Source organism: Salvia splendens, chromosome 4 (genome assembly GCF_004379255.2).
Source record: "Salvia splendens isolate huo1 chromosome 4, SspV2, whole genome shotgun sequence".
NCBI classification, from domain to species: Eukaryota; Viridiplantae; Streptophyta; class Magnoliopsida; order Lamiales; family Lamiaceae; genus Salvia; species Salvia splendens.
The window spans coordinates 11,879,103-11,895,781 of NC_056035.1; the positions used below are offsets into that span (position 1 = coordinate 11,879,103).

The 16,679-nt window shown below is 34.3% G+C and overlaps 2 protein-coding genes across 2 annotated transcripts; both read left to right on the forward strand.

The window, feature by feature from the left end:
• The first annotated feature begins 5,050 nt into the window (after positions 1 to 5,050).
• LOC121797944 (probable inactive patatin-like protein 9) lies at positions 5,051 to 6,651 on the forward strand. Its single transcript, XM_042196729.1, has 2 exons — positions 5,051 to 6,250; positions 6,322 to 6,651. The coding sequence occupies exons 1-2, from the start codon at positions 5,318 to 5,320 to the stop codon at positions 6,517 to 6,519; spliced, it is 1,131 nt and encodes a 376-aa protein (XP_042052663.1). The 5' UTR covers positions 5,051 to 5,317; the 3' UTR covers positions 6,520 to 6,651.
• Positions 6,652 to 8,849: 2,198 nt separating this feature from the next.
• Positions 8,850 to 9,672, forward strand: LOC121800663. The gene is made up of 2 exons (XM_042200185.1): positions 8,850 to 9,548; positions 9,604 to 9,672. Exons 1-2 carry the CDS (start codon positions 8,850 to 8,852, stop codon positions 9,670 to 9,672), a joined length of 768 nt encoding a protein of 255 aa, XP_042056119.1.
• Positions 9,673 to 16,679: the final 7,007 nt, after the last annotated feature.

Consider the following 16,679-nt stretch of genomic DNA (forward strand, 5'->3'; position numbering starts at 1 on the left):
AATTTTAAAGACTAATTTACCCCATTCCCATTGCATAGAATAGAATGATAATTTTAAGTCTTTGACCGCAATACTATTGTATAACTACGTAAAACTAATTTTCTAGTGTCCAATTTTTTGGCCTAACCATCAACTTCTATCTCTGCGAACTACATCAAATTATCAAATTACTAATGTGACTTTATGGACTATGAGTTTAGCACAAACAAATGACTTCCACTTAATCATAATTTTCTAAAAATATTTATTCGACCATCATCTTTTTAGAAAAAATCCTTTTATCATTAGAGTTACGTACGTGGTATAGCAAAGGGTGGTGCAACTTCTTTAAAATCATTAAGATGAGTTATGGTTTGAAATTTGGATACAAAACAATTAAAGTACTCCACCAATTAAATTATACTAATATGTTGTGGTATACGATTTGAAGATCCATAACACGGTGTCACGTAATTTTTTAATATATACTACTGGAGTAATTTATTACTTGAATATTAACCAATGAGATTTAGTCTTCCAATTTTATAATATATGATACTATTATTTATTTGAAAAAAACGACATACCTTATTTTTAAATTTATCAGCTCCAATAATCAATTTTATCTTATAAAAGTGATAATGGATTTTTTAAAAATAATTATGTATCCTAAGTTGGTGTAATATAATAAAAACTAATACTATTAATTACAAAGTTAATTAAAATGTAAATTTAAATAACAAAAACTGATGAAAAAATTAATTAGGTTTACAAAAATTTGGATGGCTGAATCTTGTTCAAATAAATTGGGGGTGAGGAAATTAATATTGATAGACCGTGAAGAATGAATATTTGACTTTATCAACGGTAAGAATGAATAGGACTGGTAATTAAGAATGACTTTAAATTTGAAGTGAAATTTGAGAAAAGGGTAATTAAGTAAAATTATCTTAGCACTAACTATTACTATTAATTTATTACATTGACTCTTATAATTATTTACAAAAATGCCATTGTGTGGCTGGCCACATTATGGCTACATAGCATTATTCTTAAAATAATTAAGGATATAATTAGGGAGCTAGTAATCATATTTAACAGCCTAATTTGGTCAAAATCTGGATTTAAAACGTTGACAGTTAAAATTTGACGGAATATTTAATTTTGGACCGATTGTGATGCGAGTTGAAATGTTTGAGATGCAAAAAATCAAAAAATAATATTTATGACCAAAATCATAAAATGGACATATGTTCAGGACTAATTTTGGCCTTTTACTCTATTTTATAGTTTTCCATTTGGTCCGCGAGTAGGAATCCATTTCTTTTTAGCGGGAATTTTAAAAAAATGTTAAGAAAAATGGGTAATAGAAAGTAAGTGGAATTAGTAAGTGGAATGTGGTAGTCTAAATGAACCGAAACTCCTATTCACGGACGGACTGAAATAGTAAAACGGGACTCATATTCGTAGATAGAGGGAGTACATACTAGTAATACTACTCCCTCCGTCCGCCATTAAATATCTCATTTTTCATTTTCCATCCGTCCATCAATAAATGTCACATTTCACTTTTATTATATTCGGTAAGTAGACCCTCCAATCATATCTTATTATAAAACCAATATATAAAAGTAACTCTAAAATTTATCTTAAAGCATCGGAAAACTCTCTCCCAAATGAATTTATAATTTTGATGCCACACATAAACTAAATGATGTTAATCAATCGACAATCGATGTCACGGTGACTTTTTTATAACGCCCAAAACCTTATCTCTATGGCGGAGGATGTGAAAAAAATTGGGGAATTGGGCTAAGTGAATTTTTGTTTTTAAAATGTAAATTGCTTAGAATTTAACTGGATCGAAAATTGGGCCAAGTGTTGGGCTGTGTCTTATTTCATGCATTATTATTATTATTATTATTATTATTATTATTATTATTATTATTATTATTATTATTATTATTATTATTATGCTGTGTCTTATTTCATGCTTTATTATTATTATTATTATTATTATTATTATTATTATTAGCCAAATTTTGGAACCGTTGAACATTGTCTACCAAAAATAATTAGTATGGATTTGTTAGTTAATTCATGTGTTAGTGCTAACAAGACGATGTAAGATATCGAAACTTTATACTGTAGTATTTTTCACGTGAAATCGATAAGAACGAAAAAATTTGTGTACGACTAAAGTGCCATTTCAGTTTGCACCATTTTTGAACGTAACATTTTAATTTGTCAATAATGGGACAAAAATATGGTGGGTAGTTTTACCAAACTATGAGAGCAGAATCAAACAAATATAAATGGAGTACAATTTAGTTTAGAGGTGAAGGAATGTAACATTATGTGATGTGTTAACTAATCAATTGATTTCCCACTATTATTAGTGCTAGCAATATTCTTTAACCAATAAGTATAGTTATATTTGATTAATTAGATAATAATTAAGATATACAGTATAATTGTTTTAAGTGTAAGTTTTAGTATACTAATGTTACTTATGATAATGGCATAACATGAATTTTTTTTTTAAATGATTAAAGTACGTACTGAATATGATAGCACAGGGACTGAAGCTCTGAACCTGGTAATTATTTGCGTAGTTTGATGCTATTAGCACAATGTACGCAATGAATTGAAGTTTGCAATAAATAGTCAAAAAAAGTTTTCAATCTAAATGATTTGTTGCAACGTTTACGTAACAGTTATTGCATGATTTGGAAAGCTCAAAGATTTGTGCTTCAAGCCTTCAATTGACTGTCATGCCCTTGATTTTAAAAGCTCAGTTCCAACTATTCATTTATGAGACAAACAGCCTCTTGTAATTATTTTCTGCTGCAATCATGCTAAAAAATATCGCTGCAATATAACCTTACAAACTCACAAAACCACCCCATATATACATTTCATTTTAGTAGAAACTAGAAACATTTAACATTTTATGGGTCATGGTTGAATTTTGAATAAACAAAATTATGCTCTTGTGTATTGATAGAAAATGGAATAATATTCTGCAATATACTGTAACTGTTTTCTTTTCGCTAATCGCATAATTAAAGTAGTTACCTTTTGATAATACCAATATTTACTCGAATACTGTTGACAAATCCAAATGGCTCCTGGAGATTGTTACTCACGGATTATGAGTGCAATTTACATAGTTCCATTTATACCATGTTGACGTGACTCATATCGATGTCTCTTAACCTACTACTAATTTACTAGATTAATTAGGCCCCACGCCAAGGTATAATTCATATTTGTCTTGCTACATACTATTTAATTTTCAATGTTCATTTGGGATGAAATAGATTGAGATTATCGCTCACCCTTTACGAATTGGAGGGATACCATTAATTTTACAATTAACACTCATGATTTTTTGAATAATGATTGTAGTTTTTTTTCGTCATACAATGAGTTATGACTTATGAACATCAATAGTATTAAATTCTGTTTAACATCCTCCCATTTTTGGTTTAGAAAAAAAACTTCATTAGTATTAATTTATTGCAAAAGTATCACACACAGTATTTTTTTTCGGTTACCAAGTTCGGTTAACGTTTGGAAATGGCTAATATAAGCCATATATTGCTTAAAGCACAAATAACTTACCAAGCTAATTTTCAAACAAATAATATACCTAATTGAGCCATAAATAAGTAATGCTTTTCTCGCTATTGCCCCCACATTGCAAATTATGTCATTGACATAATAGAACGTGCATTATTATTTGTTGACATATATGATAACCTAAGTTAAAAAGATCAAATCAATCATTTGTTGTAAAATTGGCAATACATATTAGGCTAGATCGAGGCTCGATACCAAGTATTTGTTTTTTGAGAGCGTTAAGTTTTAAAATTATATGCACGGGCTTTTGATTAGACAGAGTATGGGGCATAATTTAATCATGCTAATATCATAAATCATTACCTTACTTAATAACATGAATTTTTTCAGTACATTAAGAAATCGATACAGCAATAAGATTGATATAATGAATTGAGGGTGGAAATTAAAAATATGTAAGAAATACCCACATTATAATACAAGCATCCATTTTAATAGAGGTGGAAAAAGATCATTGGACATGCCACGAATTCATTATCCGGTCAACAGACGGACAACTGCTTCTGAATTCCCAACCGAACTTTAACTCACTTTAAAGGTTAGTTTTGATAAATCAAACCTTATTGAATGCATGGCTACCTTGTTAATATGGATATTTATAATAAAAGCCAATGAGAGTAGATAAATATAGGATCCATGTTCTACTAATTTTTTAACCTATTTTCTATCATCTCTGTTCGAGAAAAATGTCTCATTTTGCTATTTCGATATGTCTGTAATTTAAAGTTACATTTGCTTTTCTTCATTTTAGATAGTGGATCCAACACTCAACTTAATTATTACACTCACATTCCACTAAAAACTCAATATATAAAGTGAGTTCCATAATCTACTAACTCATTGCAACATTTTTCCTCGCAAAGTTAAATAATTTCTTAAAACATGTATCAAGTCAAAATGAGACTATAAATGGCGGATGGAAAGAGTATTACGTTTCTTAAAACCCGTGTCGGGTGAAATGGTGACAAAATTTTAGGAACGAAGGAAGTATTTATAAACTCTAGTTATGTCCTGCGACTACAATCTCGCAACTGGTCGAAAATATTGATCTTAGAATAAATAATCCCGTCGTTTTCTTTATTACAACTTCCTTCGTCCGTCAATAAGAGTCCTGGTTTAACTGTAAATGGTATGTAGACGTCACTTGTCACTAACTCATTTCACTCACATTCTATTATGAAACCAATATATAAAAATGGACTACACATTAAACTATCTATTTAAATCCACTTTCTCTTACATTTCTTAAAATTCAGGACGAACTCAAATGATGGACTGAGGGAGTACTATAGTATAATGATAAATAATAATTGCATTTATCATTAGTGGAACTATGAATCAAGTAATTAGATGGAATGCATGTTACCTATTAATCTGCCGTATATCATCAATCTCGTCATGTTCTTTGCGTTGAGCATTTAGTAAAAGTGAAAACGCGTGTGTAATCAAGTGAGTACACAACAGCGCATCAGCCATCAGAAGTAATATATTCGACTACACTTACTTACCCAAACAGGCATCGTAAATTCCTCATATCTTTCGCTCAATAAATAAAGAATCGATCTATATATAACCACACACGAAACCTCCGCTTCTTCCTCCCTCCAAAAAATGACCACTCTCACACTCTTCTCTGTAACTGCACAAAATTAAACTCTCTCCGTTTCTGCTCTTCACCTCTCTACCTTCTTCCATGGAGTTAAGCCAGATGACGCTGGAGATTTTCTCCAAGTTGGAGCTAAACTGGCTCTACCAATGCCACGGCAAAAAAACGCGCCTATTGAGCATTGACGGCGGAGGAACCACTGCCATTGTCGCCGGCGCCGCATTGGTTCACCTCGAAGACCAGATCCAAGCCCGAACCGGCGATTCCTCTGCTCGGATCCCTGATTTCTTCGACATTGCTGTCGGTACTGGAATCGGCGCCCTCCTCGCCGCGATGCTCTTCGCCGACGCTGGCTCCGGCCGCCCGCTTTTCACCGCACGACAAGCCGTCGATTTCGTCAACGAGAATCAGAGGGAGATGTTTAGAGTGACGCGCCGCGGTGCCTTCCGGCGGAAGATTAGGTACTCCGGCAAGAGCATGGACGCAGTCCTGCGGGCGGCTTTCCGGCGGAGAAGCGACGGGAAGGATTTGACGCTCAAGGACACGTGCAAGCCTCTCCTCGTGCCGTGCTTCGACTTGAACAGCTCCGCGCCGTTCGTGTTCTCCCGCGCCGACGCCGTCGAGTCGCCGAGCTTCGACTTCGAGCTGTGGAAGGTCATCCGTGCCACGTCAGCGACGCCGTCGATGTTCAAGCCGGTCAGTCTGACCTCGTACGACGGCAAGACCTCCTGCCTCGCGGTGGACGGCGGACTGGTCATGAACAACCCCACCGCCGCCGCCGTCACTCACGTCCTGCACAACAAGCGAGACTTCTCGTCGGTAACCGGCGTCGATGATCTGCTGGTGCTCTCGATCGGCAACGGCCACTCGAGCAGCCCGCAGACCCCTAAGCTCCGCCGCGACGGCGACTGCTCCACGGCGGCGCTAGTCGGCATCGTCCGCGACGGCGTCTCCGAGACGATCGATCAATTGGTCGGCAACGCATTCTGCTGGAATCCGAATGATTACGTCAGAGTTCAGGTAAAAATATCTCTCGAAATCACAAATTCATTGACCGCTGATGACAACAGCCTAACTGTTTTGACTTTCAGGCTAACGTCGAGGTTTCAAGCGCGGCAGAGGTGCTGGCGGAGAGAGGGGTAGAGTCGCTGCCGTTTGGCGGGAAGCGGTTGCTGACGGAGACTAACGGAGAGAGGATCGTGGGGTTTGTGCAGCGGCTCGTTGCAACGGGAAAGAGTAGCTTACCGCCGAGCCCAAGCAAAGAAACTCCGCTAGTTGACGGCCGTTAGTTTTTTGTTTTGAAAATGAATTTCGTGTGTTTGTCTTTTTCTTAATTTCAGTTTTTAATTAGTGGGGCTAGTGTTACCCTCGACTTTAACCTGTAGCCAATATAATTAATAATAAAAAGGCTAATGCTACAACTGACTGTTTAGCATCTAATTAGATCCTAATCTCGAATTTTCTTGCTATCGTTCATTATTTACCATTATGCAGTAGTATAGGTATCTTTCTTTGATATTATAGGTATCTTTCTTTGAGGTAGACTATCTAATAATAATCGAACGGATATATAATTCGTGATTACAAATGTATACTGACACTTATAAATTTGTGTTCATCTAACGAAATTTTATTGTACAATTTCCAATTAATGTTACGAGCGTGTATATTTAATACTCCCGAATAACAAAGAGTCGTAATTAATAACAACTCAAGAAATGAGGTAGTTCTATTTTAATTTTATCACATCATGTGCTACTTTCATTAATAAAATGATAGTATAAAATAGCAAGAAAAATAAATTAAAGATAACTCAATAAAAAACAAATTTCATTAAAAAGAAAATATCCTACATTCATAAAAATACAGAATAAAATAAACTAAAAATATTGATAAAAACATTAAAATATTGTGACTAGACAGAAGTAAAATGTAGAGTGAGATAAAATAAAATGGGATTAAATGTAAATATTGATGGGGATTGGAGTATATATAGAGTATAAAAAATGAATTAAAAAAAAAGAGAATCGCCCTCGTCGATGCATCGGCCGAGGCGTAGAGGCCGACAAGAGTGGCCATCGGCTCCCTCTCTACAATGGGAGCCGGTGGAAGCCGATGGGGGATCGGGGCCGATCGATTGGCCCTTGCGATCGGCCCCTATTACTACTGCTCTTATTGTGGGACGAATGAAGTAGTACAAAAGACACAAATATTTCATGAATTTCATTAGTAAATACATACATCTTTATGTTAATTTTTATTACACATTTGGCTAGCAAGGCCAGTCGATCGGCCCCCATTACTACTGCTCTTATTGTGGGACGAATGGAGTACTACAAAAGACACAAATATTTCATGAATTTCATTAGTAAATACATACATCTTTTATGTTAATTTTTATTACACATTTGGCTAGAAATATTAGTTATATTACCGTATTAACATATTTTTTTTTGTAATTACCCAGAGTATCAGTATCAACATAACAACATATTTTTACATTAGCCAAAACAAATACTTCAATTCTGAACTATTGCATGCGCTCAAGTTCGAACTTCCAACATATCAGTTGGAGGAGATCTCACCATTCAAACTTTCAATATACGGAGTATTAATCAAAGAAAATTCGTCACACCAACTAAATAAAATTTGTCATAATCGACCATAGTTGATATATGTACAAATTAAAATTTAAACTTGAAGAAATTGAATTGAATAACAAAATTAAAAGCGAAATTGAGAAACATGAATAGTTAAAAACGTGCTAGAGAGAATCTCTAAGTGCATGCATGCCACACCAAGAAAATCACTTTCCATGCATACAAATTCATTGCAAAAATTCCCTTGAGAAGTGTTACAATATTTTAATTACTTATCAAGTACTACTCCATCTATCCCACTTAAGATGACACACTTCCCTTTTTAGTTTGTCCCAAATAAGATGATACATTTATATTTTTGTCAACTTTTCTCTCTCCAATTAATACACTCAACCACTTTTTCTCTTCTCAATTAAATATTCAACTCTCTTTCTCTCTCTCTATTTAATACTCCCTCCGTCCCACATTTAGAGTAACAATTAGTTATGGCACGGGGTTTTAAGAAATTGGTGGAGTGTGTATTTAATGAAGTGAGAAGGTAGAGTGTGTAGTAAATGAAGTGAGTAGGTGGAAAGTGAGATAGGTTGACTTTTTTAGTTTAAAATTGTTTCTTCTTTCACTTTATTTAATTTTGGTTGTTTAAATAAGTTAGACTTATTATTTTTAATTTTACACCTTGGTTACTCTATTTCCTTTACATAAAATTAAGTTATGCCAAAATTAAATTTTAAACTAAAATTTGAACAAGGAGCAATCCTCTAATTTTCAGCCATCACATCAACACAAATTTGAAGAGGGAATTCATTCCATTTTCATTTACTCAAACCTCCAAATTAAGGAGGGAAAAATAATTTACAATCCCATGGAGGGAAAAATCCAAAATCAAAATAAAGGTAATCTACCTCTATAAATACATTCACTCCACATTTACACCAACAATTGCCAATTCCACCTACCAACACACCAACCAAAAGGTATTTATATGTAAATTCCCCTCAGAGCAATTTCATCATAGGGGAATGGAAATGGATCAAGATATGGAGCAACAGATGGAGCAGGAGAATATTCAGGATGCAGAACTGGAGCCAGGGCCGAGACAAGGCCTGAAGTTGAGCAGCCAAATGAAGAACCATATTGTACAGTTCCTACAACAGCAATGCCAAGCTGGAGCACTGCCACATGGTTCATTTCAAGAGGCAGCCAATAGATTCAAAGTGCACAGAATTATAGTGAGCCGATTATGGGGGATAGCCAAGCAGCAAATGTCAGATGGGCAGCCTGTTATCATGAGGGGCAGAGCATCAGGATATAAAAAGAAAACAGGTAAAGTACATTTTGATGATGAAAAGTTCAAACAATTGTCTTTTCTTGAGAGATCTTGCTATAGAAAGCTTGCATGTAAAATGGGTGTTAGCAAGACAAAAGTTGGTAGATGGGCAAAGAGTCACCTGATAAGGCCATATACAAATGCCATAAAACCAGCACTCACTGAAGCAAACAAAATCAGTAGAATGAGATGGTGTCTTACTCATATTCAGCCAGCTTTGGATGAAGGAAAGCTTTTTTATCATGCTATGCACAATACAATTCATATTGATGAGAAATGGTTTTACATGACAAAAGCTTCAGACAGATACTACCTGTTGCCGGATGAGGATGAGCCTTACAGGTCTTGCAAGTCAAAAAGATTTATCACAAAGGTGATGTTCATGTGTGCTGTAAGTAGGCCACAGTTTGGCACAGATGGTCAGACCATCTTTGATGGTAAAATAGGCATATTCCCATTCACAGAACAAGTTCCAGCCAAAAGGAAGTCCAAGAATAGGCCAAGAGGGACATTAAAGACTAAACCTATACCATCAGTTAACAAGGAAGCAATGAGAGAATGTCTCTTGAATCAGGTATGGATATTTTTATCACCTCACCTGCCTATCAGACACTGATAATGTCATCATTTAGCATTTTTTACATTGATTCATTCATCAAAGGCTGCAATTTTGCAAATCAGATCCAACAAACCAATAAAAGGCTGCATTTTTGCAAATCAGAGCCTCCAAACCTTCAAAGGGGTGGCTAGATTCACAAAAACACAACCTATCAGACATTGATATTGTCATCATTTAGGATTTTTTACATTGATTCATTCATAATGCACAGATTATTCCAGCAATCAAGGCAAAGTGGCCAGCCAATGCAAGCAAGGATATCTATATCCAACAAGATAATGCCAAACCTCACCTAAGATCTTTTGACTCACAATTTGATGAGCTTGCAAGTTCAGATGGATTTAAGTTCCATCTAATCAGCCAACCAGCCAACTCCCCAGACACCAATGTATTGGACCTAGGCTTTTTTAGGGCCATTCAATCACTACAAGATGATAAAGTAGCAACCAACATAGATGAATTACTGGGTAATGTCTGGAGTTCTTTTGAGGAACTCACACCACAAAAAAACAATAAATACAGAGACATCATAGCTGAGCATGCATAACTCTCAGAAAAATATCATCACAGAGGAGCAACATTGCAAATCAGACCCAACAAACCAAACAAAGGCTGTAATTTTGCAAATCAGAGCCTCCAAACCATCAAAGGGGTGGCTAGGTTCACAAAAACACAACCAATACAGAGACATCATAGCTGAGCATGCATAACTCTCAGAACAACATCATCACAGAGGTACAAATTTGCAAATCAAAGCCTCCAAACCATCAAAGGGGTGGCTAAGTTCACAAAAACCAACCAATCCAGTCAATAAACAGATAATCAGATGTTATTCATCACAAAAACTTCATCATATGACATCAAACAAGATCAATTCATGCCAAAACAGCCTCCAAACCAAGCAAAGGGGTGGCTCAGAATTGAGAAAATACCCACAGTTTAGATGAGATCTTTCATGCCAGGCAAAAAAATAAGCAGCATAGCTTTCTCATTCTCGATGTACTCCACCTTTGATGAAGAAGCTGGTTGAGGTCCAGATTCGTCACAGGGGAGGGACGGTTCAGACCCGTCAAAGCCCTCAGCCGGTGTTTGGCGTTCAGACCCGTCAAAGCCCTCAGCCGGCGGTTGGCGTTCAGACCCGTCAAAGCCCTCAGACGGTGGCTGGATTTCAGATCCGTCGAAGAAACAAGCCGGTGGGGAAAGCTCAGATTCATGGACGACCTCAGACCCATCAACGCCCGCAAACCATCTCCGATGTCCAGATCGGTGGTAACAATCGACCACACGGTCGATTTCCCACCGTTCAATCACTTCCGGTGGTGTATCAGGGACTATTAGGGTTTCGGGAGGTGCATCGAAAGATAGCACGGATTCACACTCCGACAATGGATCCCAACCTTCAGCCGTGAGAAGCGAATAGAGAGAGACGGGAATGGTGGAGTGATAATAGTAGGAGCCGATTAGGGGTCCAACAATTTAGATCGGCGATTGGAGTAGGAGGCGATTAGGGTTCGGGAATGGGGGAGACGGGAAATGGTGGAGAGCGAGAGATAGATGAAAGTCAAATGAGGGGGGTTGGGGGTGGGGTGGGGGGGTTATGTTTTTTGTTTTTTATTTTGGGTTTATTTTTGTGTTTATAATGGCATTTGAGTGTAATTTCGTTGAATAATAGGGTAAATTTCTATGTCCAAAAATGGAAAATTGTAAATGTAACTTTAAAACTGGGACAGACTTTTTTGGCAAAATGTCACTCTAAAACTAGGACAGAGGGAGTACTACTTACACCCACTTTTTATCTCTTCAATTATACACATTAATCAACAACTCTTAAAATCCCGTGCCGATTTTCAAATGTGTCATCTTAGCCGGGACCGAGGGAGAAGTATATAAAAGAGAAATAAACAATAACCTAAAAGTTGAAACATTAATGAGACTAACTTAATTAAAGATATTCTAAACTTATTGAGACCATATTACATTATTACTCTTTTAGTTTAAGCTTGTAGAATTGTTGTGCATAAAATACCTTAAATCTCTGAATAATTAGTGGCTTTATATTAGTACATAAAAATGTAAATAAAAACACAAATAAATGCAAATGAGACATGGCAGTTAAAAATGAACATATTGAATAGACGGACCGTAAAAAACTGTGGAGATGATCAGAAGAATCAATCAAAATCTTACTTAACCATTTACTATTTCTATTCTTACTACTCTTGCTCTCCACTCCAATTGTACATGAATGGGTAGCGTTACTTCTCGTACGAGCATTCCACATTCGGATAATTACGTATGAATTGACGATTTTTATATATTTTCAATTAACATCATGGTTTAAAAAAATATACACAAACACTACTGTGCTTTCTAAATCACCGAATTGGTGTTGCAATAAAAATATGTGCAAAATTCATTGTTCTATTTGGGATTTAAAGTTGTCTATAAAAAAAATATGTCAAATTTCACAGTTTAGTCTTTTGTACATGGTGTTGGTTGAGTTGTACACTTTGTTTTTTCAATAGAGCTCGTAACTGATAGGCCCACTGATTGTTCTATGCTAATTATTACAGTATTTCACTCTTGGATTTGTTGTGTTTCTGGCTTTTAACCCATGCTTCACTTAGGCCATGTTTGGTTGTTAGGATTTTGTCTGGGAAAGTAATCTGATTCCTTAAATTTTAAATACCTGTGTTTGTTTCGGTTTTTAATCAAACTGGGAAAGTAATCAAAATCCTGAAACAAGGAAAGTTAGTACAACTTTCTAGGATTCTGAATCCTAACTTTTCTTTGGTATTCTTTTTCCCAGTTTTAGGATTCTTACATATTTAATGCAATATAGTACATTTTATTATTATTATTATTATTATTATTATTATTATTATTATTATTATTATCATTATTATTATCATCATCATTATTGTTATTATTATTAAATATAATGATAATAATAATAATCTTATTTATTATTATATTATTATATATTATGATGTATAATCCATATTTAAACTATCCATCGTAATAATAAATAAAATAATATAATTATTATCATTTGTAATTAATAATTTATTAAATAATATGTATTATTATTTTTTATAAATAAAAAATGATAAGTATATTTTTAGTTTAGTGTTTAAATCAAATATATACTTTTAAATCTTGATATTTTCCAAACACGGGAAAGTAAAGTTATTAGAAATCATATTCCCGAGATTCATTTTCCTAGGAATCATTTTCCTTGTCAACTTTACTTTCCCGTCAACCAAACATGGCCTTATATCAATTACTTTTACAATATGCGAGCTAGTATTCATTTAGCTCTAAAATAGGTATTTATATTAATAATAGAGTAAAGGTCAAATGTAGTCCTAAACATATGCAGTTTTTACGATTTTGGTCCTAGACATTATGTTTTGAATTATTGCATCTCATACATTTGAACTCGAGCCAGAATCAGTCTATTTTGGACGGCTCCTGTTAAAAGTAACGGTCAACGGCTGTTAAACCAGTTTTGACCCAATTAAATTATTAAGTGTGATTATTACCCTAATTATCTCTTAACTTTTATTAGCAAAATGATGAAATTAAAATACATAAAAATGAATTAAAACAAAAAAAGGCGAAACAAAAAAAACCTTCATCATCAAATCATCATCTTCATAGAAATAGAAAACTTCTGAAAAGAGGAGTACAATATTTACAAACGCAAATTATTCTTCATCATCATCTTCAGTGGTTCAAAAAAACCTTGCTGAAGATCATCTGATTGGATATCACTAGAAGCTTGGAACGACACTATACGTTGCGGACTCCACCTCCAGCTCCGACCGCTTCGCGAATCTCCCCGTGATTCTCGGCCTCGTACGCCTTCCTCGATGCGTACCTGATCATCTTCTCGAACCTCCTTTTCTTCCTCTTCTCCTGGACGTCATCACCCTCGCTTCTCTGTCCATCCCCACCACCGCGCTCTCACTCCCATCAGCCTCTGGCACCACCCTCACCTCCATCATCGACGGCGACACCGGTCGATTACAATTCAAATTCGCATTAATTAATTTCCAGCATTTAGACTGAGTTTGGGTTTAAATTAGAGTTTGTGCTAAATCCCCAACTACTCCATTGAATTAGAGTTTGAAAGGAGCATACACTTTGGCGGAACAGTACTGGAATGAAGGGGAGTAGAAAGGAAAAACAATTCGAAAAAGCTTACTTATCTTTTTTTGAGCGTTCATGTGTTTGATTTTGAGCTTAGGACTTAGATCTGTGGTGGATTAATCCATGTGGTGGTTGTAGGTGATAGAGATTAGTGGAGATTATATTTCTGTCCGTTAAGGATAAGCGATGCCGGCCGGCGGTGGACCGACGACAGCTGAGAAGCCTTTGGCCTGTGAATCTGGGGTGGGATAGCCTGTGTGACACGCCTATTACGATTTTCCATTGCGGGAGTAGTGGTGGCTCATGGGAGAAAGGTTTGAGGGGAAAGGTTTTGATTATCAAGTTTTAAATTTTTTCAGAATAATAATTTTTATTTTTTGAAATAATTAATTTTTTTTATAAAAATGCTTAATCCGGTCAAAATTGGCTAAACAGCCGTGGAGCGTTACTTTTAACGGGAGCCATCCAAAATGGACTGATTTTGACCCGAGTTCAAATGTATGAGATGCAATAATTCAAAACATAATGTCTAGGATCAAAATCGTAAAAACGCCATATGTTTAGGACTACATTTGGTCTTTAGTCTTAGTAATATATTTTATTTCATTAAGTCTCTTTTACAAATTTATATTTTAACTACTCCTTCTGTCACAAGGAAGATGACTCATTCCTTGGGCGGTACAAGATTTTATGCAATTTTATTTCATGTTAAGTGGAGATAATAAAGTGAGAGAGATGAGATAAAGTATAGATAAAATTGCCTCCGTTTTTAGTAACAAGTCATTTTAATTGTGAAACTAAAATATAAAATAAGCCATCTTCAGAGGGACAGAGAGGTAGATTTTGTACTAATACATTTTATTTATTATTTCTTTTAATAATTTTTTATTTTATTAGGTCTTATTACAAATTTTTGTTCATTAAGTTGTTCTATATTTTAATTTAAGAGGTTATTTGGTTGGATTATTTTAATGAACTTCGTACTATTATTAACTTTTTATTTTTTTGTTTATTTTGAAATTAATTGATTTGTAATATTGAATCAGAAATTATTTGAAAAAAGAAAATTTTATAAGTTAATAACAAGCAATATGAATAAAATTTTCATTTTTCTAATAATCTTTAAATCGATATTAGAACTGAATTAATTTGAAAACAAATAAGAGAAAAAAGAAAATATGCTATAGCTTTGTGGATAGTTTTAAAATAAACACTCATATTCTTGAATCGATATTTCAACCTCGTTTCCTTCCTGAGTGTTTAATAAAAATTAAAATTTGAGTTAATTAGATAAGCGTGAAAATAGTTAGTACTGGTTGATAGCGAGATATGATCATTTATATCACAACAAAATTTAATTAATATACAAATCGAGATATGATCATTTATATCACAACAAAATTTAATTAATATACAAATACTTTCATGTTGAGATCTATAACATACGCTATTATATCTACTAATCACAAATCAAAATTCCATTAAAGTTTTCAGACATATCTACGAAAAGTGAAAAACTGATTAGGAAGATCAATATACTCAATAATCTTATAATCAGTTTGTTCATACTCAATCAAACTATTAAAGTTATCAATTTTTATTACTCACGTAATATATTTAGGATGATGAGTCAATCAATAAATTCATTACTTCAATTTAATTATTTAAACAAAAATATATGTTAAATTCATCACGTGACATATATAGGTCTTACGAGTATATTAAAATGTGCGGAAATGTGTTCCAAATTAATGTTTATATTAAAAATTAAGGAAAAATAATTTTGAGAATGACGTGTCAGAAAACACCCAACAGCCGATTCGAATTCGATTACCTAACAATATGTAGATTCGATATAATTTTTTAAGTTATGTTTCACAACCATATGAAGGGATATGAATAAATAACTGCTGAGTATATTAATGAGATAATCTGTATGGTTTAATTTGGGGGAATCCAAGAGGTAGACAAGTAGTAGCAAACTTAAAATATATCCGAAATTGAAATTTTGGACCACAAACAAATTGATAGAAATCCATAGGTATATGTTTAGTTTCACTTGCCAACACTCTCCCTCAAACCCTTCAAGGTGAACCTTGGAGGGGTTGGACTTTTTTCTAATCGATTGGACAATCGGCCCAATTTTTTTCGATCGGTTGGACCACTTGGCCCAAATTTTTAAGTCCATATACACTGCTGGGTCAGTCATTTTTTCTGTTTCTGCCCAGATATACTGCTGGGTCAGTTAAATTTGACCCACAGTCGGCGACCCGCTCTGATACCATGATAGAAATCCATAGGTTCCATTATAAAACCAATTGGTGATAGGAGGAGGGGCTCATTAGACTTATATACTAGTTTCAGTTTTATCTTGACATCAATGTAGGACAGTTATATGTTATATTTTTAGTTTCAATTGCCAACACAAATGAACATTGGAACCGAACAATTCGCACAAATACTCAATTCTACTTAAAAATAAAAACGGCCACCTTAAAAACCTTTTGTTTAATTTTTCAAAATTGATCTATTATTATCACCCGTTTGCTACATTGTTTGAAAATTAATTAACCATGTAAAAAACTGATCGAATACTGTATACCAGTAGAATTTAATACTACTAGAAAGTAAGTAAACATTTTAATGGGTACATTACTATGCTAAAGTTCATTTTTTGTCATGAATATATGTTCAATTTATAATTTTTGTAAAAAAACATTATGTTTAATAGCTTAACATCCTAAACCT

Coding starts and splice junctions, on each gene's coding strand:
- LOC121797944 (XM_042196729.1), top strand. CDS start 5,318: ATGGAGTTAAGCCAGATGACGCTGGAGATTTTCTCCAAGTTGGAGCTA. Junction 6,251..6,321: donor ATGATTACGTCAGAGTTCAG/GTAAAAATATCT, acceptor TTTGACTTTCAG/GCTAACGTCGAGGTTTCAAG.
- LOC121800663 (XM_042200185.1), top strand. CDS start 8,850: ATGGAAATGGATCAAGATATGGAGCAACAGATGGAGCAGGAGAATATT. Junction 9,549..9,603: donor AGGTGATGTTCATGTGTGCT/GTAAGTAGGCCA, acceptor ATGGTAAAATAG/GCATATTCCCATTCACAGAA.